Raw genomic sequence first — 24,722 nt, forward strand, 5'->3', positions numbered from 1 at the left:
GTAGTGAAGATGCAGTATTGAGGCATGAACATCTAACGCTCTCCTGTGTATTGGTTTTCAGGTAGCAGGTACACCATCTTCCACTGTGTCCACAGACTGAGCCATGAGCATGTACCAGAGAACCAGTGTGACAGCAGCACCAGGCCCAGTTCACAGGAGGAGCCCTGCAACCTTCAGTCCTGCCCTGCCTTGTGAGAGACCCCCCTGTCTCAACCACACTTACATTACATACAGGGCTCTTAGACACTACACACACTGGTTCAATACATACACAGAGCTTTAGCAGAAGTCATAGGACCTAGATTTCCTATCATTTTTATGAAAAGTTTGTGACCTGTCAAATGTATAGTTTAATAATTAGATCATAATTATAAAATTGACCACGTTTTATTAGCTATGTTGGGACCACATAGCTATTGTGTCCCTCTGAAAATGGGGCCTTGTGTGTCCTACTGTGCAGCTGGGACATTGGTGAGTGGTCGGAGTGCAGTAAGACATGTGGCCTGGGTATGCAGCACCGCCAGGTCTTGTGCAGGCAGGTGTATGCCAACCGGACCCTCAACGTCCACACCAGCCGCTGCCGCCACCTGGAGCAGCCTGAGACCACCAGCACCTGCCAGCTGAAAATCTGCAGCGAGTGGCAGATACGAACCGAGTGGAGCGCCGTGAGTGACAGCTGTCAATCAATATGCTTCAAATAGTATTTGTTTCAAATACTTTAGCTTGCTCGGCACATGGAACTATTAGAATAGTCTTAAAAGTGTAAACCTACCCCACCCATCTGAGGCAGGCTCAATCAAAAGTACTCAGACAAGATTTAACATACTCCATACTGTATTAAAATAATGTATCAGAACGTACATGAACCCCAATTAGATAAATGTTATCATTCCTCTAAAGTTTCTAACATTCCTTATCATAAATGAAACCCAAGAAAGTATTCTATGGAGCATTTTCCCAGTTGTTTTCACAGACAACAGGTTACATTCATCAGAGAGAACTGACCCATGTTTACAGTGTGAGATGAACTGAAAACTACCCCTATAGTATTTTACTGTCCCTCCTGTGTTTCTCCAGTGCTCTGTTCCCTGTGGCGTGGGCCAGAGGACCAGGGAGGTGCACTGTGTCAGCAACGTGGGAGACTTTGTGTCGGACGAGGAGTGCAACATGAAGCTGCGACCCAGTGACAATGAGAACTGTGACATGGGGCCCTGTGCTAAAAGTTGGTTCTTCACTGAGTGGGGGAATAAGGTATGTATGTGTAGGACTGAGGACATGGGCTCTCACCATCACTGTCTAACACTTTTCTAACCTAATACTGTAGTAATTGTTGTACTTGATTGGATTGCATCTACTACAGTATTGTAGATGCAAGATTATAATTGAAGACAAATTGACTTGATACTACTGTTAAAAACGAGGGTGATACTAGGGCCGGGATCCAATCATATAGCGCTTTGTTAGCTTTGCACCTTTTAAAGGCAATGTTCCACATTCACAGTAAACGCTGCTTAAATATGCCAGCTCAATTGGAAATTACCTTTGAATTATCTTTGAAATGACCTTTGAAAGTGTGCTATACACGGATCTACCTCTGATCGGATTGAATCACGGCATAGGTCAACTGTTTGTATTGTCACTTACATGTCTTTGCTCTCTGCAGTGTTCTGCTGAGTGTGGGATGGGCATCCGGACCCGCGGCGTTCTGTGCCTGACCAATCACATCAGCAGCTTGCCTCTGGAGGGGTGTGGCCATGAGCGCCCCACTGACTCTCAGGTCTGTAATCACGGCCCCTGTGAGAGTCGCATCGAGTGGTTTACAGCCCCCTGGAGTCAGGTAAGACAGGACAACGCCAGGTCAAACTGGGCTTGTAGGGACACATCTGGGGAAAGATTAGGATGAGGATTTGCTGCTGATTTTACAGATGTCTCCTGCCCATTACTTACATTTTTGCTGATGTCTCATGTCAGTGTTGTATTACCTATCCCCACCCCAAAAAAACTTTTCTTACCCCAGGACAGAAAGAGGAAGTCTCAGATGTTACAAATCCATTGTCAATTATTTCCATTTGAAATAGATATTTAGTTCAGGACAAGGCTTAATCTCTGTCCAGGAAACTGGCCCTCTAAGTAAGGTGTACCTTCTATAACGCAGGTCGGCCAATCAACTGAGCCAGTGATGCCTTTTTATTTTTCTTAAAAAAACAACAACATGTTGAAACAGTTCCGATGTCTCATGTCATGCCCATGTGTAGTATTACCTATGGTCTTTTCTCCTTCCCCCAGTGCTCAACGGAGTGTGGCTCGGGCAGCCAGCAGAGGGCAGTGGTGTGTCTGATGAAGTCTGACGAGGGGTTCAATGTAATGCCGCCCTACGAATGTTCTTCTCTAGACAAGCCTCTTAATCAGCAGAGCTGCCACCTCAAGCCCTGCGGGGCCATGTGGTACCACACAGACTGGAGCGCTGTGAGTAACTGTACACGCACATGCCCACACATGCGCACACTCACACATGAAAAAACACAGACACACGCTTTTATGTGGAGTTGTGAAATACACTCTTGAAAGCGTAATTGAAGAAAGGGAGAATGAGGTTTGAACTGTATTCTCTGTCCCTGTCCCTGCAGTGTTCTAAGACGTGTGAGGGGGGCTTCCGTGTGAGGGAGGTGCGCTGTCTGTCTGATGACATGCTTTCCAGTGAGGGCTGTAAGGAGGAGCTGAAACCAGTGGAGAGAGAGGAGTGCAACCCAGAGCCCTGCATCCCACACATAGGTCAGTTACTACTGTATAGTAAACATGGATCTGTGGCCAAGGCACCAACTCTGGAATGTCATACAGTTGGATTGGTTAATGATGGCTGGTCTGGTCCTAACTACTGTCAGATAGTTTTAATGAGGGTTAGAGGGGATTTTAATCTAAAATGGTTCAACATTTATAAAAATCTTATTCCATACAGAAAACTTGTGAAAATACTTAAAGATGTCTAAAACTTAAAATCACTGATATTATGATTCTGATTGTTTTTCAGACGAGAACTGTCGAGACAAGTATTTCAACTGCAATGTGGTGGTCCAGGCACGTCTCTGTGTGTACGACTACTACAAGACAACCTGCTGTGCCTCCTGCACACGAGTGGCCCACAGACAGTCACAACACAGGGCACTCAGCTAGCCCCCTCTCCCCAGGCCTCAGACCTCTAGGGGGCCTGACACAGCGCCCAGAGCAGGCCCTCAGTCCCTGGGCAAAACACACTGACTCACAGTGGAGAGGACAGCCTAGAACCTGACTCTGGGTGGGCACTGACTGGACACTATAATATGAGTGCTGAAAATACAGACTGAAAAACCACAAAGAAAGGAAGTGAAAGCCTAACTTGTTTTTGGCTTGTGAAGAGATTGCCAATGGGCAATACGGGAAACAGAATGGTTCTTGGAGGATGGTTGTGAAGGACACGTTTAACAGGGCTATGAGTGGAGGAGCTCTGGTGAGGCGAGATGATAGACAGGACACCAAACCGAAGAATATGGAACTTTTTGGTCTGTAACCAGAATCCCCTCCAATAAAAGTTCCTGTCTGGGTTTTTGTTGTGTTTCGTGGGAAGCAGTTTGCCGCTGCCATTCACCTGAATGGGTTAAGGTCTTGAAAAAGGTCTTTGGCTGAAACGTTGACAGAATAAACAAGGTGCAGAGGTAATATTGTGTGTGGGAGTTATCTTTCTTACAACTAAGGACTGCTACCGCATCTGTGATGAGACTCTTGACTACCATGGCTCTCTTGGATTACATTAAAGGAGAGGAAGATACAGTATGAAAGGAAAGCAAGATTGTTTGTTTTGCATAATGTTTAGACTGTACACATTTTAATAAGCTTTAAAATCCACAATATTTATGATCTAATTAACTACTTGTAGTATGAAGTTGCCCAAGCTTGCTCTTAAATCATCCACAATTACGCATCATGAGGGCTCTATTCAATACTCTCCTACACAGCAGTTTAGTTGACCAAAGATTTCAATTTCAAGTGGCAAACAGTAATTGCTCAGTCCAGATCTATGGCTCTATTTAATCTGTACCGGTGAAGCGTTACAGATGGCGTAATATAAATGTTAAGGTAATTTCTGATTGAGCCAACATATGCAGTGTTTACCGTTATACAGTCTCCGCTAATACGGAACATTGCCTTTAAATTTCAATCACGCTGTAACGGTGAACTTCTGTGATACGGATTGAATAGAGCCCCAAGTGACAGCTCACCAGTTTTACACAGCAACCCTCAAACAAATTAAGCTCTAAAATGTTCATGTGTCGTTGTAGTGTATCATATATTTTGCATCACTGCTGTGTGTATGTACTGTGTATATACAGAACCAGTCAAAAGTTTGGACACACCTACTCATTAAAGGGTTTTTCTTTATTTTTTACTATTTTCTACATTATAGAATAATAGTGAAGACATCAAAACTAAGAAATAACACAAGGAATCATGTTGCCAAAAAAGGGTTAAACAAATCAAAATATATTTTATATTCTTCAAAGTAGCCACCCTTTGCCTTGATGACAGCTTTGCACACTCTTGGCATTCTCTCAACTAGCTTCACCTGGAATGCTTTTCCAACAGTCTTGAAGGAGTTCCCACATATGCTGAGCACTTGTTGGCTGCTTTTCCTTCACTCTGCGGTCCAACTCATCCCAAACCATCTCAATTTGGTTGATTGTGGCTAAGTCATCTGATGCAGCCCCCCCATCACTCTCCTTCTTGGTCAAATAGCCCTTACACAGCCTGGAGGTGTGTTGGGTCATTGTCCTGTTGTAAAAAAAAAAGAGAGTTCTACTAAGCGCAAACCCGATGGGATGGCGTATTGCTGCAGAATGCTGTGTTAACCAATGCTGGTTAAGTGTGCCTTGAATTCTAAATAAATCACAGACAGTGTCACCAGCAAAGCACCCCCACAGCATCACACCTCCTGCATGCTTCACGGTGGGAAATACATATGCGGCAATCATCCGATCACCTACTCTGCGTTTCACAAGTACTCATCAGACCAAAGCACAGATTTCCACCGGTCTAATGTCCATTGCTCGTGTTTCTTGGCCCAAGCAAGTCTCTTCTTATTGGTGTGGTTTCTTTGCAGCAATTCAACCATGAAGGCCTGATTCACACGGTCTCCTCTGAACAGTTGATGTTGAAATGTGTCTTTTACTTGAACTCTGTGAAGCATTTATTTGGACTGCAATTTCTGAGGCTGGTAACTCTAATGAACTTATCCTCTGCAGCAGAGGTAACTCTGGGTCTTCCTTTCCTGTGGCGGTCCTCATGACAGCCAGTTTCATCATAGCGCTTGATGGTTTTTGCCACTGCAGTTGAAGAAACTTTCAAAGTTCTTGACATTTTCCAGATTGACAGACCTTTGTGTCTTAAAGTAATGATGGACTGTCATTTCTCTTTGCTTATTTGAGCTGTTCTTGCCATACTATGGACTTGGTCTTTTTCCAAATAGGGCTATCTTCTGTATACCCTCCTACCTTGTCACAAGACAACTGATTGGCTCAAATGCATTAAGGAAAGAAATTCCACAAATTAATTTTTAACAAGGCACACCTGTTAATTGAAATGCAGTGCAGGTGACTACCTCATGAAGCTGGTTGAGAGGATGCCAAGAGTGTGCAAATCTGTCAAGGCAAAGGGTGGCTACTTTGTAGAATCTCAAATATATTTTGATTTGTTAAACACTTTTTTGGTTACTGCATGATTCTATGTGTCATTTCATAGTTATGTCTTCAGTATTATTCTACAAATGTAGAAAACAGTAAAAAAATAATAAAAAACCCTAGAATGAGTAGGTGTGTTCAAACTTTTGACTGGTACTGTGTATAATATATATATATATATATATATATATATATATATAAATAATTGAGTGAGTGAGTGAAGAAGTTGCTGAACTGAAGGCAATTCAGCAGGTCCTCCCAGTGACTGAACAGAGCAGAAAGCCCTCTTTATTTATTTGTTGGGGTCCCCAGGGAGGGCGCTAGTTTATCGGCACCAGTGGTCCCTTTTGGCTGCAGGGTTAAAACGTCTGTTACCTCTCCACCAATCGCTGCCTAGGAAAGGGATGTAGGCATTCCAGAGCCCACTGGATGGTTAAAGCAGATGGTTAGAAGTTCTAGAACACTATACTTCTTAAAGAGAAGGTAAAATAACTACTATATTTGCGTGAGTTAAAAAGATTACACCATTGTACATTTTTATGTTCATGTGGAGATTGAAACATTAATTCACTAAAAGGATACTGGGATATTCATGACACTTTATAACTGGGGTAATGTACCAACATTTTCACAAATATATATATATATATTTTTTTTAAGTACATTTGAGTAAATTGAAACTTTTACTCACGTAGGCCTGGTAAACATCTAAACAAAGGTGATAAATTGACCATGCCAGTAAAGTATTATGCCCCACTATTTTGTCCTTTATCCTGTATTGTACCTCAAGAGCAATGAGTTCCTTTTTGATTGCATCCATTCTATTAACATTCACTGTAAGAAAAGGTTGAGGACGTATTTATCATGGTTGATGTGTTCTCATCCTGTATGTATTGTATGTGTAATGAGATGCTACGTATGGGATGGACTCTCTATAGGTAAAGACATGATAATACAGTGTATTCAATGCAACTTTGAGTTAAAAGGGAATTAACTGATTTTGCCAACTGCCAAGTATTTAAGTTGATGATTAACACCATCTTTCTTTTTTTAAATCAGACATGGTGTATGGCAAATGCTATACTTTAGTATTTGGAATTCAAATGCAAACATCTGCAATGTACTGTACACTACTTCATAATTGAAATGGGCAAGGTTTGATTGGCATGTTTGGAGAGAATAGGTAAATAAATGTCTGTTTATACTTATTTAGTGCATATTTGTAGTCATTCCATTTATCTGAATCAAATAAGGGCATCGATACAAGGCAACTCTTCCCGGAGCTACATGAACTTCAGAATGACTTAAGGACCCCATCTAGTGAAGACTGGCAGTATTACTACAAAGTTGTAGTAAACCAACCCTCTGTTCCATGACACTTTATGTTCCCTGTCATCTACAAATGTCACAGGACGCAAAACTGCAAATTGAGGGGTTTATTTACTTCAATTGCACTGTATTTTATGAGAATTGTATAAACGTCCAAGAAAATAAAGTATCTATTACGCAGTCATAAAGCAATTAACCAGGCACTGAAATATTGTCAACCGTCAACACTGTTTTTACGTGGCAAGATGGCCACAGCAGTTTAATTCTCTGCATTTCTCTTAATTTTCACAATAATCATCTTCATCACTAACAGCTTCAAATAGTATAGGTAGTTTAACCTGCATTTGTGTACTAGTGTGTTATGCTACTGATACTGCATTCACTGAGATTAAACAGACACCTTTCAAGATTGAAAAGTTCTGCATCTAATGCATCCATTATTGATTATATATGGCATAATGTAGACTGGCAAGATATCATTAGAGAAACTGCATCCCTTACATCAGAAAACAGATATTCTCTCCAGATTTAGGAGTGAAAATACCATTTGGTTAGATCAGCTTGGATATGAGCGACGTTATTTAGAAGGATTTTCCACGGTCGGCCATGACATCCTCAATCTCCTCCACTGTACGAGGGACACAGGTGAGCAGCTCCATTCCGCTGGCAGTCACGGCAATGTCGTCCTCAATACGCACCTGGACAGAGGGGGAAACATCCAGTAAGACACATTTGAGGGTCAGAGCCAAGGTTAATAATAAACAGTAGATAATTGTCAGGGGGAGCAGTTATAGCAGAAGACTTAACAGAACAGCATAATGTGTATATTATTTGCTGCCATGGAGTAGATTGAGACAAAGGAGTTTCTATGCGCAAGCTTTGGGTGGTTAACGTTGACAGTAACACCAGCACATAAACTAATAAGTACAAACTGTCTGTGGATAGGTAAACATACCCCTCCAAATCCACGGAAGCGGGTCAGCACTTCATTGTTGATGAAGCAGCTCTGGGCTGGGTTGGCCAAGGCCTGGTCCAGCAGGTGGTTGATGAAGTAGATACCAGGCTCCACAGTCAGGACCATGCGTTCCTGCACCAGACGGCCCATCCTCAAGCTCTTCAGACCGGGCTCGTTGACCCGCTCAATACCCTGTGTAACCAAGAACAAGCGGCATGACACGGACGTTAGCTTTGTCTAGAAGAAAAGAGACATGTCTTTTTGGAAGTGTATTTAGAACTTTATCTAGCACTGATCATTGATGAATAGAATACTATCCATCTCTCTGGTACTGACCTCTGGGTATCCGCCCACGTCGTGCACGTCGATGCCCAGCAGGTGTCCCAGGCCGTGGGGCATGAAGACAGAGCCCATGTGGACCTTCAGCATGTCCTCCACACTCCCCTGCAGGATCCCAATCTTCACCAGCTCCTCTAGGTGAACCTGGTCAGCCAGACGGTGCATCTCTGTCCACTTGACCTCTGAAACACAAGACCACCTTCAGTCAGGTTTTTAAATCGGAGGTTAAAAGTTTCAAAGCAGCCTAATATGCAGGTGATAATGACTGGTGGTGAGGATATGGCATGTTCTGTGGTAGTCTTCAGACTTCAACAACTCACTATTAGTCAAACCATAGAACAAATTAATAAATAATCCTTCCTTGTGCCCAAGCTAAGTATGTACTGTATGTTTAGTGAATGCTTCCTCAATCCTGCCTGTGTACAGTAGGATCATACCTGGTTTAATGGCAGCCATGACAGCCCGTGATGACTTGAGCACAGCCTCATAGATGGCCTTCTGGTCTGGAGTGAACTTTCCATTGGCTGGGAAGGAGCAGGTGATGTCAGAGGAGTAGCAGTAGTATTCTCCACCCATGTCAAACAGACTGCAAGGAAAAACCACACGTCACAGTTAGATCAGTGTTACTGCTCACCCAAAGGGCTCTACAGCCATTCCGGCATCATTATTTCCAAACATAAATCAGAGAAATTGTTCACAGCATGTACATCAGAATGAATACAGGTTTTGCCTTTCAAAGGTGCTCATGTTGTGTCATCATGGGCGCTCCACACAGCCACTTTAAATCTCCATCAGTATCCCTATACACAGCAGCCTGACTCAGGTTCAAACCCAGTCCAAGCTGTGCTCTGGCTATGAGTAAACCCATGGGAGAGCCACTCAGTGGATCCAGCTGACAGGGAGAACAAAACAACACCCTACCAATACTAATGACAGCAGGGGAGGTGTAGGCGCTCTGAGATGTACAGTATTCCATTAAACAAAACAACACCCTACTATACTAATGACAGCAGGGGAGGTGTAGCTCTCTGAGATGTACAGTATTCCATTAAACAAAACAACACCCTACTATACTAATGACAGCAGGGGAGGTGTAGCTCTCTGAGATGTACAGTATTCCATTAAACAAAACAACAGATCACTGCAAGTGTTTTTGATATACAAATCCAAGACAAAATGAACACAGCATTTAATAAAACCAAGCAAACAACCCAAAAAGGACAATTGAGGAGTGGAATAACTTCACATCATGTGAAATGATCGCCAAATTACCACATGTCTCCGTCATCGATGGTCTTGTCATTGGGAGCTCCTGCATGGCCGTAGTGCAGGACTGAGCCGTTGTTTCCACTGTTGAAGATTTAAGCATACGAGTAGGTCATTATAGAGGCACTGAACACACGTCAGATCGAACAATAGCACCTCAATTCTGTACATCAAAACGTACCACTGAGATGATCGTCACGTATTTCAGATATGTTCTCCATTAAATGAACCCATTTCTGTGTAGCAAAGGGAAGTGCCTTACGTTCCACAGATACAGGTGTAGGAGGTGTGACGCATTCCCCCATGAGAGTAGCAGTAGTGCTGGAACAGGCTGCAACAGAAAAGCACTGACATGAGCAACCATACACAAGAAGCTCCACAGCTCTAACAATGACAATATAGGAGGAAGTTTAATCAAGGGTAAACCTCCTTTTTGATATTGGTTAGCCTAGAATACAAGAAGGGAGTCATCTAAACCTCCCACCTTGAAGATCTCCATTGCCTGATACTTAACTGGAGGATAGTATGATAAAAGCATTTGGACTCATCTTCACTTGGTTATTGGTCTATCCACTGGAGACTTGAGTCAGTGATTACATATTCTCTGCTGCACGTTCTTTCTGCAGTCAATTAGTCAGATAGTGGGCTGGTGAGTGGCGCTGCTATAGTAGCTCAGATTATTTACATTCTTCAGCCACCCAGATGAAGGTTTAATTAAAAACACAAAAAGCTGCCAGCTAGAAACAGGAAATTGATTCAGCTCAGTGGGTGGCCGTTGCTACATTGTAAAATACACTCCCCTCATATGTATTTGGACAGTCAAACCATTTTTTCCATTTGGCTCTATACTCCAGCATTTTAGGTTTGAGATCAAATGTTTCACATGAGGTGACAGTAAAGAACGTCACATTTTATTTGAGGGTATTTTCATGCAAAATGTATCCGTCAAAACCATTTAGAAATGAAAGCACTTAATGACTTGTCCCCCCATGTGAAGAAGTCATTAGTATTTGGACAAATGCGCTTATAGTGTATCAAAGTAGTCAGAAGTGTAGTATTTGGTCCCATATTCCTTGCACGCAATGACTACATCAAACTTGTGACTCCACAAATTCATTGGATGCATTTGTAGTTTGTTTTGCCCAATAGTAACAGAAATAAAATGATTAGTCATCATTCACAGTCAGTAGATAAGACATTTCTGAACACTTCTAAATAAATCATGATAATGCCATGATTAAGAAAAATCATGAATAAATCATGAATGAATCAGTGAGATGCCGTTCAGAGGCTACAAAAAAACCATGCTAACCTTTCACCCTTACCAATAACAATAATAGCATTTTTGGGGGGGTGAGTATGATCTTTGTGCCTCTAACCTTTTCATTTTTCGCGATTAATTCATGATGGTCGATTATCATGGTAGCGTAACACATGAATATAGAAGTGTTTAGAAACATCTTCTATTCTTACTTATAATAAATGCATCCAACATGATTTTAGTCACAAGCTTGATGTAGTCATTGCATGCAAGGAATATGAGACCAAATACTACACTTTTGACTACTTGAAAACAGTATAAGTGAATTTGTCCAAATACTTATGACTTCAGTAGTGATCAGATCAGACGTGCTGTGAATGTAGTTTATCCAGAGGAACACACCTTCATAGATAAGGAACATACTGTTTTACCGTCACCTTTATGGTCAGACGGGACATAGTACACCACATAGCCTTTTCCTCATACAATATACCTTTATATGGTACAAACAGTTCAATATAGCTGGCATACCCTTCATGATAAAAAGCTCCACTCACCTCTCCATTTCATATTCTTTCTGTCCAGGTCTCACATGCTTCATGATCTGAGGAGAAAGACAACAGCACTTCAGGTTTGCTATGCCTGTGATATACAAGGTTGCAAGTGGGCAATGATGCCTCTGAGATGTATTCTTTATCTTTGATTATATTCATATATTATTCATGATATAACAACATGGTGAGCTCCAAAAGTATTGGGACATTAACACATGTTTGGTTGTTTTGACTCTGTACTCCAGCACTTTGGTTAAAATGCAGACTCCCAGGTTTAATTTGAGGGCATTTTGATGTGGAAGAAAGCTAGACGCACAAATATCATACCCCCAAGACATGCTAACCTCTAAACATTATAATAACGGAGGTTAGCCTTTTATATCATAGCCCCAAGACATGCTAACCTCTCAACATTACAATAACAGCAGAGGCTAGCATTTTTTGGGAGGTATGATATTTGTGCGTCCAACTTTCTCACTCATCTTTATTTACGATTCATTCAGGACTACTCATAATCATGGTAGCATCCACATTAATGTAGAAGTGTTTAGAAACATATTCTATTCTTATTTACAATAAGTCACTCCAAAATGACACAATACATTATTTACCATGAACTTATGGGCACAAAATAACCTGAAACTCAACCAAAACAAACAGCAAGTGCATCCAACACGTTTGAAGAGTCACAAGCTTGATGTAGTTATTGCGTGCTAGGAATATGGGACCAAATACTCAACTTGACTACTTTAATACACATAAGTGAATTTGTCCCAATACTTTTGGTCCCCTAAAATCCAAAATACACAGATCAAATGAGATGAGCCAGAATCTGGAGCTCCTTCTCCCACTGTGGCAGGTATGTCTGTCTGTCTGTCTGTCCTGCAGGATTTTACCTCTTTATGGGCTTCACTGGAAATCCGGTTAGTGTATCGCAGCACCTCCAGCTCCATGTCAGTCTTAGTCAGCCGGCTGCAAGGAGAGAAGGAACAAGGAGTCAAGGGCCTCTTAGATCAATATGCCAGGTGTATATTTCTATATTATAAACTGGGTGGTTTAAGCCCTGAATGCTGATTGGCTGAAAGCTGTGGTATATCAGACCGTATACCACAGGTATGACAAAACATTACTTTTTACTGCAATAATGTTGGTAACCAGCTTATAATAGCAATAAGGCACCTCAGGGTTTGTGGTATATGGTCAATATACCACGGCTAAGGGCTGTATTCAGGCACTGCACATTGCGTTGTGCATAAGAACAGCCCTTAGCCGTGGTATATTGGTCATATACCGCACCCCCTCTGGCCTTTTTGCTTAATTCTATCATGCACAAACACTGGCTAATAGCACCCAGCCAGAAACAAAAGAATGATGATGAAAGCTAAAGCTCTGTGTGTACATTTGACATTTTAGTCATTTAGCAGACGCTCTTATCCAGAGGGACTTACAGTAGTGAATGCATACATTTCATTTCATGCATTTTTTTGTACTGGCCCCCCGTGGGAATCGAACCCACAACCCTGGTGTTGCACACACCATGCTGGCGTTGCAAACACCATGCTCTACCAACTGAGCCACAGGGAAGACCTGTGTGTATGTGTGTATGTATGTATGTATGTATGTATGCATGTATGTATGTATGTGCTTTATATTTGGTAGCTCATAATGAATGCATAAATAATACCTGTATTACTCATCCATTCCTCACTGCCGGAGGAGCCTTACACTCCTCTTTATCTTTCAGGAAAATCAGCTTCTTACCATATTGTTAGTGAAGTGTTTTTCTGATTCTATTCTTGGTCATGGTTTCTACCACCATTTATGTCTTAATGATTCTGCTAGGTCGCAGTTGTAAATGAGAACTTGTTCTCAACTGGCCTACCTGGTTAAATAAAGGTGAAATAAAAAAATACAATAAAAATTCTCTACACATTAGAGATGCAGTCAACACCTCAGATGACTCAGTGTGAAACAGACACGGACTAATAATGTTTTACAAAAATAGTTCTACATAACAGAAAAGAAGCAGTATCCAATGGTTACGAGCTGGATATTGTATCATACAGTACTTACCATTCCACAATGACTGGATGCAGAAGAGTGTTGTTCACTTGGAATCTGAAATAAAAGACACAAGTTCATATTTATCAAGGCAAAACATTTAACCAAATAAATTAGAAATACCAGTTTGATTCAAATGGATATCAATTGATGCCAATTAAACTTACTGACTGATTCCTTCAAAGGAGGCTTCGCGGCAGATACTCCCACTGTCTGTGTTCTGTCCACGCTGGAAGAAACATAATACAATTACCAGGCCCACTTTCAAGTCTCTTCAAATTATACTTTATCTAATGAATTGCTACTGTAAACCACTATCATAGCATCAACATGATATATTAAGGACATACCAAAGTGAGAAGAGCTCCAAGCTTCATCTTGGAGAAGACATCAGCAATCTGTAAGAGTTCAGACAGAAAGGCAGAATTGTTGAGGGATCAGAGAACTGACACTATCAAATAGAGGGAAACGAGTGAAGCTACAAGATCACAAGCTAAGCTACAACACTACAAAGATGGGTAAGGTGTACAGTATGTGCATGCAAACGTGACACACTAACTTACATCACAGGTATATTGCACCTCATCGACGGCGTATTTCTCCTTGAAGTATTCCCGCGGATGGATCCTGTCAACAGAGAATGACACATTCGGTTTTAATGAGAAGGCCTAAGGAGTATTCTTACAGTGTCTTTATGAGTCCATGATGCTGAAAGTGGTAGGCTGTCTCCCGAGACTGATCACATTCACATATAGTTTGAGTTACAGTCACTGACTCACTCTCCCATCCAGGTTGCATAGCTCTCAGGCAGCTTGGGGACAAAGAGGATGGATTTTCCAGTGTCCACGTCGATGGCTCCGTAGCAGTCGGCTTCAGTCACTCCAAAAGCCCAATGGAAGAAGGACTCCTACAGAACCACGAGTCAAAAGAGTCAGCCAGGGTCCGCTCAGTCACACCTCCATCCATCTCATCAATGTGTGATCCTATGTGGCTCAGTTGGTAAAGCAACGTTAGGATTGTGGATTCAATTCCCGCTGGGGTCATCAATATGAAAATGTATGCACATACTACTGTACGTCACTTTAGGATAAACGAGTCTTCTAAATTGCATATCTGTAATTGACTGTTATTAAACATGTACCTGTCTGAAGAGCATGTCTGTATCGGTGCAGTATCTCTGCTTCTGCTCCCCTCCCTGCAGTACGACCACAGACTTGGGGGCCACCCCATCCTTGGCCTTCAGGCCTTGGCACAGCCGCCGCCGGTTCTCAGCAAACAGGGCTGCTGACACTCTCAGGGTGTCTTTACCCAGCCAATACACAGGTCTACAGAAAGACAGCATTGGGAAATGGGTTAATATGTTGTACATTACTGTCTAGTAGGTTTCCATTTTCAGTTAGCTAACCCAATTGCCTGCCTTCGATTTTTTTCGTTCGGCTGATTCTTTCTAAAACAATAGTCGATAAAAATACTTAAACCTTTTAGTAAATATTAAATGTAAAAAGCAAATCGTTGTTTATCATTATACTGCACACAGTTATGAAAGTTACATTTTTAGTGAAACTAGCAGAAGTGGTGAGGACAAACGTTGACCATTTTTAGAACTCAAGAGTTTTACACGCAACAAAAAAGATGATTTTGCACAAACTCAGATGGATGGAACTGTAGAACAGTATTTCCCTAAATGGATCTGGTTTCAATGATCCACAGTGTATGGTAAAGGAAACACTTCATCTCTGGAGAGTGCTCCCTTCCTAGTGTGATTTAGTAACAACAAAGACAGATTTACATGATCAAAGGTCACTAAACGTAGAGTTGTTGATCACCAACCTGCCTCAGATTTTGTCAACTCAACAATAAGATGTCTAAACACTTCTGTGATCATGTGAGTGGGTTTCAATGTGCACTTCCTGTTTTAGAGATGTAGTATATTTAAACAAGAAACACGAGCTATGATAGGAGGATAGAGTATAATGCATCATATCACCTCAATATCAATTAATAACAATTGGAGCATTGACATATCATAGGGATGGGGGAAATCGATACAGTAGAGCAGTGGTCACCAACCAGTCGATCTTCTAGGCATTCCTAGTTGATCACCAAACATTTCTATAGAAAAGCCAACGATAAAGGCTTGCGATCCTTTATTTATTTGACTTTGCGCTTTTGACGGAAGGTGCACTTGAATCAGAAGCCCTGCATGCCAGGTAGGCAAAGTGTTTTGAACCATTCAAACTCCACCTACCCGGCGGACAATAAGAGCTGTCGTTAAATCAAGTGCGCTGGCCAATTAGGTAGCTAAACATTTGATTACCATGCCTAGTAAGGCGTCCACGACCCCACAGCAAAGTTTGATACTAGCCTACGTGAGATTTCATAACGTTTAAAACCATGACCAGAGAAAAACTGTCAAAGAATACAGAAAAACCCTGTTGTTTTTATGAGTGAGTTTGTTTTACATTTTTTTATTCAGCACTGTCAACACTTTTACAAAACACGCTTCTCCCTACTTCTTCTCGCGCCGCAGCTGCAATTAATTAGTAGCCAAGTGTATCGATAGGCCTGCATTTTTATTATTAGCAGCTCGTAATGTCTATTTTAATTTTGAGGAATATTTCACTTTCTCTAGTCATAGGAACATGAATTGGAAAATGAGGCTAAAGTAATGTGGTGTGACTCGAGTTTCACCATCAGTGGTAGGACGGTGTCCTCTCTCTGGCCAGTTTCACCAGACGAATGGAGAGAGCAGGGACAGTGAGAGATGGACCCTCTGCTGCTCTCTCCCTCCCTTCGCTGAGACTGACCATCAGATGCAGGTACCATCAGTCCAGTAAAATAAAAAGTGAATTACTTCAATTTAAGCTCAGCTGTGCCTCGCAAGTGGTACAACTGATCTATTTTGTTATCAAAGCTTGAGTTTTTAAATATAATATGGTCTTAGAAGAAAAATATTGGCAGGCCAAGCACATACAGCCAATATGCTGTGATAATATTGCTACTGCACAAACTTAATTCCTACAGAACTGTTTTTATTAATGTTGAATAGGCTTACATGTTTTTAAAAGAATCTGAGTGGTAGACCTCAGCTTGTTTTTTGACTGCAAAAGTGATCTTGACTCAGAAAAGGTTGGTGACCACTGCAGTAGAGTATTGCAATACTATTTTTGACAATATATCAATTCTATGACTGCAAGTATCGATTCTCTCTTTTTGCAAGGTAGTTAATGTTAGCTAGTGCTAGTTGGCTGTATCTACGCAAAAACTTCGGTATTTTTTCTATAATGTTAGTTTGTCTTCAATCTTACTTTTAAATGGTGAGCCAACATGTTCTCAGCACTTGACTAATCAAAATTCGTTTTATTATTATGCCTCTTTCCTGTCCCTCTGCCGCAGACATATAGTGAGCAATATTTATTTAACATCGAACTGTGATAAATATAGAATCGTGATACATATAGAATCGCAGTACATATCGTATAGGCAACTAGCTACTGTAAGTATCGTGATAATATCGTATTGTGAGGTCCCTGGCAATTATTTCATAAACAACCCCTCTGTAGAGAGACTAGATAATATTATCCACAAACTGGAGCTGTAACCACCTATTTGTTTTCCCTATTCTGCGAAAACATTTCAAGTTAGACATGCATAGTGAGTTAGTTACCTGGCAAAGTTGCTGATTGATGCCTGACTGCCAGCCTGCAAAAAGTACGCCGCTCTTTTCTTATGTTTGACAGTTAGCCCCGTTAACGAGAGTTAGCTTAGTTGATCAGGTTTATGCAGATAGCTAGCGAGCTAACAATTTATGCATTATAATTTGTTCAATTCAGAATCAGTGGCCAAATACGCTTAACACAAAGATAAACCATATGAATAATACAGAACAGAATATATACTCACTGCTGTCGTGCAGCCATGTTGCTCAAGACTCGAAGTGTCATGTGACACGTGTCTTCGCTTGTGAAGCCGATCAGCTGATTTTGGCTGAAGCGAGTGAGTGCTGATCAAAATGTTTCAAAATGTATGTCGGCATTATGTGATATCAATCGGCGAACCTAAATTATGCTTGAAAGAGTATGGCCATTTATTTGATCCACTAACTTGAAATATATGTTAGGGTTGTATTGCATTGCAATTTGCAAGGTCTTTATAACTGTCTTACAGAAACCCCCCACGGAGTTGTTTCAGTTTCAAATCCATTTTTTTTTTATCTGTAAACATCACACAATATATGTTTGTGTTGGATATATATACGGTTCAGCTTTTAGTTTTTATTATGAACCAACTTTTGAGATGTTATTTCATTCTCAATTTCATTGTCACTCTTCAGTGAATATTCTTGATATATTTTCTCACTGAGAACGTCTACAGAAGTCTGTTCTAGTGCCCATCAAACACAAGTTATGTCACTTATTATGGCCTTTCTTTTATCTGAAGCAGCAATTATTTCAACACTTAGTTCAAGGTTCAAGAAAGCATTTGCAGACACTGTGTGACTCAGCATTTACACAGGCAGCCCAATTCTGATCTCTTGTCAAAAGATCTGATCTGATTGGTCAAAATACCCATTAGTGGCAAAAATATCTGAATTGGGCTGCCTGTCTGTCATAAATTGAAAATGCATCCCAGCCCTAACAATATTGACTATTACTGATATGCCCCACTTGGATTAGGAGGGCAGTGGGGTGAATTTGTCTCAACTGCACAGATGAATGTAACCCATTTGGGACCTTATTACAGTGTAATTATAATGCAATAACCCATGTTAATGTGTACTAGGTAGATAAGTACAGGCAGTAAAGTTGTACTTTCCACCGCTAAATCAATATCAGAAGATACAGATCAGTACTCTACTCGATACAGCATGTACTTCCTAGCCAGTGTAAATGCATAGGTTATTTCCCTGACAAGGACCCCGCTCCACATCCTGACCAACACCAGACATACACCATTAGACAACAACAGACATACACCATTAGACAACAACAGACATACACCATTAGAACTACTGCTATAACTTAGAAATATAATTAACATATCAATGAGTTGCTTGTGCTTGTACTCTGCCTGGATGCTACAGAGTACAGAGAAATGACAGACTGCGCCTTTAATTGAGACTCTAATTAATCAGTGCTTGCGGTCCAAACACTTAAAAGACACACCCTATCCTCTCAGCCCTCAAATTAAGTGGACACTTCTGATGGCGTATCATGACGTCTGACGAGTTTACACTTGCGAGGGAGGAAGGAATGATTTTTAAAAATGGACCACCCTTGGCCGGAAATTCATCACTCGTTCATCCTGTGAGGATTGTGTTTTCAGCCACCGGTAGGTTGTGGGTGCCTTATATGCGCTACAGTCAATTATGAGTGCATGTCTACTTATATTAAATATATAATTTTTAATATACGCCTACTGTATGATAGCTAGCCAATTAATTAGCTAACTAGCGTTAGCCTGCCTGGCTGGAACTTCTGAAGAAGGAAAATGTTTTATTTCTACAATTTCCAAATGATAACCAAACAAAACATATTTACGAGACGTGTTTGTGCCGTCATGTGCATTAGTAGCACAATTTCTAACTTATTTGCATTCGTTTTTACTTACAGTTGTACGTTGACTTCTCCATTGATATTGGTTTTAAGTTTTCACGGGCTTGAATTATGGGGAGTTTCAGGCCCCGGAGTGAAAAGCCTATCTTAAAACGAGGGCTGAGGGGTTTACATTGCAAACTTCCCTTGCTTGGCTAATCATTTGGACCACCCTCCAAAATGGCGACAGGGATTCCCCCAAGGGCATAAGGCAAGGGTAAGTGGACGAGGGTGTGTCTTTTAAGTGTTTGGACCACAGCCAGTGTCTCACCCTGGATTGTTCAGGAAGTACTGACATCTGGGTATCCACCCACGTCGTGCACGTCGATGCCCAGTAGGTGTCCCAGGCCATGGGGCATGAAGACAGAGCCCATGTGGACCTTCAGCATGTCCTCCACACTCCCCTGCAGGATCCCAATCTTCACCAGCTCCTGCAGAACCCGGTCAGCCAGACAGTGCATCTCTGTCCACTTGACCTCTGAAACACAAGACTTGTTTTGTGGACTGGATCTAGTATTCACTATTAAAGGCATAGCCCATTTGATTTGCTCACAAGCATATATGGATGAAGGGAGCTGACACTTGATTTAGACATATTTGTAAGTATGCATGTGTTTAATGAGAGCCATGATGGTCCATGATGACTTCAGCAAAGCCTCAGAGTGCTTTCTCCACCCATGTCAAACAGACAATAAATTGTTCCCAGCATGCACATCAGAATGAATAAAAGTTTTGAGCGGAGGCGGTTTGCCTTTCAAAGGTGCTCATGTTGTGTCACCATGGGCGCTCAAAACAGCCACTTTAAATCTCCATCAGTATCCCTATGCACACAGCAGCCTGCCTCGGGTTCAAATACAGTCAAGCTGTGCTATGTTTATGAATAATCCCATGGGAGAGCCACTCAGGGCTACAAGACTAAAGGATCCATCTTTTGTGTATCAATATTTAAAACCTGCTCAACTTTCAACCTCTAAGACAAACGTTCAAGAAGAATCCAGTGGGTATGTTAAAAAGGCTGTCCAAGAGTTCCCCTTTCAAACACCATCTTTTTAATACCCTCTTAGATGTTTAGTCTTTCAGCGCTTCTGGACCAGTTACGACTGACAAATAATGCCAAAAATCCCTGTCTGTCTGCTCTCCGATTCCACTCTCCAAGCAGAGCTGACTTGAAGTGTCAGGTTTCAGACCTACATTTGCATATGGAGTGACCTGTCACATTTTCTGGCCTATCCAGACAAAGAATTGATTATCTGTTCTTCTGAGTGAGTGAGCCCAGCTTGAGAGATGACAAATGAACGGTGACAGTCTTGCGAGTCCAGCCATTGTGGTTTCATCTTTCTGTGACTTTCTCAGCAATTTAGAGCAATCAACATGAAAAAATATGAAATATTTGAATATAATTTAAACAAGATCCCTTTCTCTTAGTCACAGAAGGACGAAATCACTTTGTGCTTAAAGCTGAAATTGTCATGAGTATGCACACATTTGAATGGTGTTTGAATTTAGGAGGAAATTCTGTCAACAGTTATATGAAATAGTGCCAATATGGTACTGTTACTAAGTATGATCCTATTTATTTTACAGCTATAAGAAATGTGAAATCTTATAGTAAGTAATTTCAGTCATAGGAAATGATGGCACTATTTCATATACAGTGAGGGAAAAAAGTATTTGATCCCCTGCTGATTTTGTACGTTTGCCCACTGACAAAGAAATGATCAGTCTATAATTTTAATGGTAGGTTTATTTGAACAGTGAGAGACAGAATAACAACAAAGAAATCCAGAAAAACGCATGTCAAAAATGTTATAAATTGATTAGCATTTTAATGAGGGAAATAAGTATTTGACCCCCTCTCAATCAGAAAGGATGTGGAGGTCCTGGGCTGGTGTGGTTACACGTGGCCTGCGGTTGTGAGGCAGGTTGGACGTACTGCCAAATTCTCTAAAACTACGTTGGAGGTAGCTTATGATAGAGGAATTAACATTAAATTCTCTGGCAACAGCTCTGGTAGGCATTCCTGTATGTTGTGTGACAGAACTACACATTTTAGAGTGGCCTTTTATTCTCCCAATGCATACGCCACACCTGTCAGGTGGATGGAATATCTTGGCAAAGGAGAAATGCTCACTAACAGGGATGTTAACACATTTGTGCACAATATTTGAGAGAAATAAGCTTTTTGTGCATTTTGAACATTTCTGAGATCTTTTATTTCAGCTCATGAAACATTGGACCAACATTTTACATGTTGTGTTTATATTTTTGTTCAGTATAAAATCACATTTTCATAATATTTGTACTTGAGCTTATGTTCTCAAAAGTGAGTACACCTCAGCCATTTATAACTATTTTACCATAAAGGTGAGTTCCAGACCTTTCTAAAACTGTTTTTTTTTTTTTTTTACGGCCATCTCATGTAAAATAATTATGTTTGGGTATATCTATTTTGGCAAAAATCTAAATGTTACCCTATCATTCAACTGGTATTAAAGCTGCCACTTTGCCACATAAAACCTGTACTGTTTATGTAATAATAGCTCATATTAAATATATAATAAAACATCTTACAGCTTCAATCACTGTAACGAACGTCATAAAGAGGTGACCAAGGTGCAGTGTGGTAAGTGCTCATGTTTACTTTTTATTTAACTCAGAACACTAAACAAAATAACAAACCAAGGAAACCTAACGTCACGTTCTGCAGGCTTTCACTGAGCTGTGAAAAAATAAGATCCCCCAACTGAATGAGGGATAAAGGGCTGCCTAAGTATGATTCCCAATCAGAGACAACAATAGACACCTGCCTCTGATTAGGAACCATACTCGGCCAAACACAAAGAAATACAAAAACTAGATTGCCCACACCACATCACACCCTGACCTAAACAAACTAGAGGAAATAAAACATCTCTCTAAGGTCAGGGCGTGAAAATCACACTCTAGGGCTAGGCTATATGATGACTGAATCCATGGTCAGATCACATCAGGGACAGCACTGCATCCATCATGTTTCCTAAAATAACAGGGGAAAAAACTACAGTAAGACACCACTATAGTATGGACAGCAGGGGGAGGTGTAACTCTTTGGATACAGTACTGTACTGTCAATCTAAAACTGAGAAACAATGGATCTCTAAGAGTAGTTCTTGATACCAAATGTAGCTAAACTACATGAAAACCCCAGAATATTTTGATTGCCTTGTGGTATAAAACATAGAAGGAGAAAATAGGAGCAAAACGTAACAGTAAGGTACAGCAGTGGTTGTCAACCTTTTTCTGTTACTGTACCACCAACTTCATTTTGCTCTGCCAGGAGTACCCTTGATGTACCCCCTCATGTGCATTTTACCATTAGGCCTATGGTCTCATGAGTCTTCTCAAGTACCCCCTGTGGAAAGGCCAAGTACCCCTAGTGGTTCTAGTACCCCTGGTTGGAAGCAACTGAGGTACAGTATATACAGTGATTGCTGATTCACCATGTATCATCCACTATAGACTTGTCATTAGGAGCTCCTAGATGACCATAGTACAGAACTGAGTTGTGTCCTCTGTTGAATATATAAAAACATTTATCATCATCAAGATAGTGGCCATGCGAGTCAAATACAAAAATAGAACCACATTTGTGCAAAATTGCAAAATCACCCTCATACCTTTTTCTTAAATTAAGAAAAAGAGAAGCTCATTATAACAATAGTTCACAGGCCAAACTGTAATCATCATATTTACTTAAAAACATTTCATCCAAAATATACTGATGTTATTCACCACCAGCAGTAGCAGTCCTGGACCAGCAGAGAGGAACTGGATCTGCCAGTGGCACAAACAGTACAGTAAAGCTTGGGCTCCAAAATGTCAAGACTAAATGTTATCTCTACTGCCAGCTGCATGTTCTGATGATACAGTTGAACTGTAGAGCTTTGAACTGAAAACCTGAGGGCTTGGGACTGTTATAGTGGCTTGAAGGATGTCCTAGAAGAAAGCAATGCTGTAACTTGTAGTAAACAAAATGGAGAAAGACATAAAACACACTAGCTGGGATGTCGCTTTGTAAAGATAGCTGAGGCGACTTCAAAACGGAATAGTGGTCATAGCTATTACCATTGCCAATGGCCCATTGAAGTGGTAAAAGAAGATGAATTTCATGAATTATAGATTATGTTCACCATAAATTCAATTCTGTGAAGTGAGGGGGGAAGTGCCTTACGTTCCACAGATACAGGTGTAGGAGGTTTGACGCATTCCCCCACTGGAGTAGCAATAGTACTGGAACAGGCTGCAACAGAAAAGCACTGATGTGAGGATCACACAAAACTACAGATTTAGCAATTAACCTATTTGTAGGACATTATCCTCTTTACCCCTTTACATACAGAACAGAAGAAGATTTTCTCAGAAAGGAGATAAAAACATAAATCTCCCACCTTGAAAATCTCCATCTATATTTATGTTTTTATCTTGTGAGACTGAAAGAGTGATTATTCACCAATCAACTCGCTGAAATTCAAGTTGATGTAAACAGAAGAGTAAACATTTTCACAGCAGGTAATCTGTTGTCTCGGCAGTAACTAAACCTGAGCCAACAACTACAGATAATGTAACTGCCAAAATAAATGAAACACTTCAGTAAATTAGGGATATAAAGTAAATTGAAAGCAGGTTCTTGAGTTGTATTTAATTAAGCATGAACATCCCATCATACTTAGGGTCATGTATAAGTATGCCCAGTATTTTGGCTACCATGGTTAGATCTCAGTGACTTTGAAAAGAGGGGTCTCAAAGGAGCATAGGGGATGTCTCAGTCACCAGATCTCAACCCAATAGAGCGGCGCCTGAGACAGCGTTTTCCAACACCATCAACAAAACACCAAATTATGGAATTTCTCATGGAAGAATGGTGGCACATCTTTCCAATAGAGTTCCAGACACTTGTAGAATCTATGCCAAGCTATTCGGAGGCTCGTGGTGGCCCAACGCCCTATTTGCACACTTTTGTCAGTGTTTCCATTATTTAGGCAGTACAGTACATCCTACTGTAAACCTGAGCTGTTGGATTTCCTCGCTCTCCAGCTTGATAAAAATATCAGCAGAGAGCAGTGTTAGTTTGTTAGACATATAAGAGTAACATGGAGAGTTCTACAGAAATTCAGCAGCCTCCAGCTACAGTAGGAGAGAGGGAGAGGAGAAAGCGAGAGAAAGGGAAAAAAAGAGAGATAAGGCAGAAAGCTCAGTCTCTCCTCCCAAAGCAAACCAGGGGAGGCGTCATTCGTGGAGACGCGGTGCAGTCAATTAGGCAGATAGTGGGGTGGCGAGTGGCGCTGCTATCATAACTCAGATTTTTTACACTCTTCAGCCACCCAGATGAAGGTTTAATTAAAACAGAAAAAGCTGCCAGTGAGAGAGAAACAGGAAATAGATGCTGCTGAGTGGGTGGCGTCTCCAGATGATCACAGCACCAGAAGCTTTCAAGGAGATGCAGTGGAAGAAAGGATAGAAATAAGTGGGTGGTTGGAGAAGAATGATTTGTACCCCAAAATGGAACACAAATGTTATCGTTTTATATTTACTATACTTTAAAACATTCTGACTGTACTACTGTAATATCAGGCCTACACCTGCCTCCTTCAGTGAGATAGCCTGGTTCTTATTTGG

At 41.0% G+C, this 24,722-nt stretch overlaps 2 protein-coding genes across 4 annotated transcripts in view; one reads left to right on the forward strand and one right to left on the reverse strand.

Moving 5' to 3' along the window:
- Window positions 1-6,916, forward strand: part of LOC106587562 (thrombospondin type-1 domain-containing protein 4) — a 52,143-nt gene extending 45,227 nt beyond the window's left edge. For all 3 annotated transcript variants that reach the window (XM_082969592.1, XM_082969593.1, XM_014176068.3), the window contains 7 exons: window positions 62-191; window positions 461-665; window positions 1,078-1,251; window positions 1,664-1,837; window positions 2,287-2,466; window positions 2,628-2,772; window positions 3,029-6,916. In XM_082969592.1, coding sequence (XP_082825718.1) covers window positions 62-191; window positions 461-665; window positions 1,078-1,251; window positions 1,664-1,837; window positions 2,287-2,466; window positions 2,628-2,772; window positions 3,029-3,171 — 1,151 coding nt within the window. In that variant the 3' untranslated portion in view covers window positions 3,172-6,916. The remainder of the gene's footprint in view (window positions 1-61; window positions 192-460; window positions 666-1,077; window positions 1,252-1,663; window positions 1,838-2,286; window positions 2,467-2,627; window positions 2,773-3,028) is intronic.
- Window positions 6,917-7,129: 213 nt separating this feature from the next.
- On the reverse strand, window positions 7,130-17,624 carry LOC106587563 (xaa-Pro dipeptidase). The gene is made up of 15 exons (XM_014176069.3): window positions 17,377-17,624; window positions 14,615-14,798; window positions 14,253-14,380; window positions 14,037-14,100; window positions 13,824-13,871; window positions 13,641-13,702; window positions 13,486-13,530; window positions 12,309-12,384; window positions 11,416-11,462; window positions 9,860-9,928; window positions 9,604-9,681; window positions 8,769-8,917; window positions 8,329-8,513; window positions 7,993-8,184; window positions 7,130-7,735 (listed from the first exon to the last, which is right to left on the reverse strand). Exons 1-15 carry the CDS (start codon window positions 17,415-17,417, stop codon window positions 7,619-7,621), a joined length of 1,485 nt encoding a protein of 494 aa, XP_014031544.2. The 5' UTR covers window positions 17,418-17,624; the 3' UTR covers window positions 7,130-7,618.
- Between the last annotated feature and the right edge of the window lie 7,098 nt (window positions 17,625-24,722).

This window comes from Salmo salar, chromosome 26 (assembly GCF_965601325.2).
Source record: "Salmo salar chromosome 26, fSalSal1, whole genome shotgun sequence".
Classification (NCBI taxonomy): domain Eukaryota; kingdom Metazoa; phylum Chordata; class Actinopteri; order Salmoniformes; family Salmonidae; genus Salmo; species Salmo salar.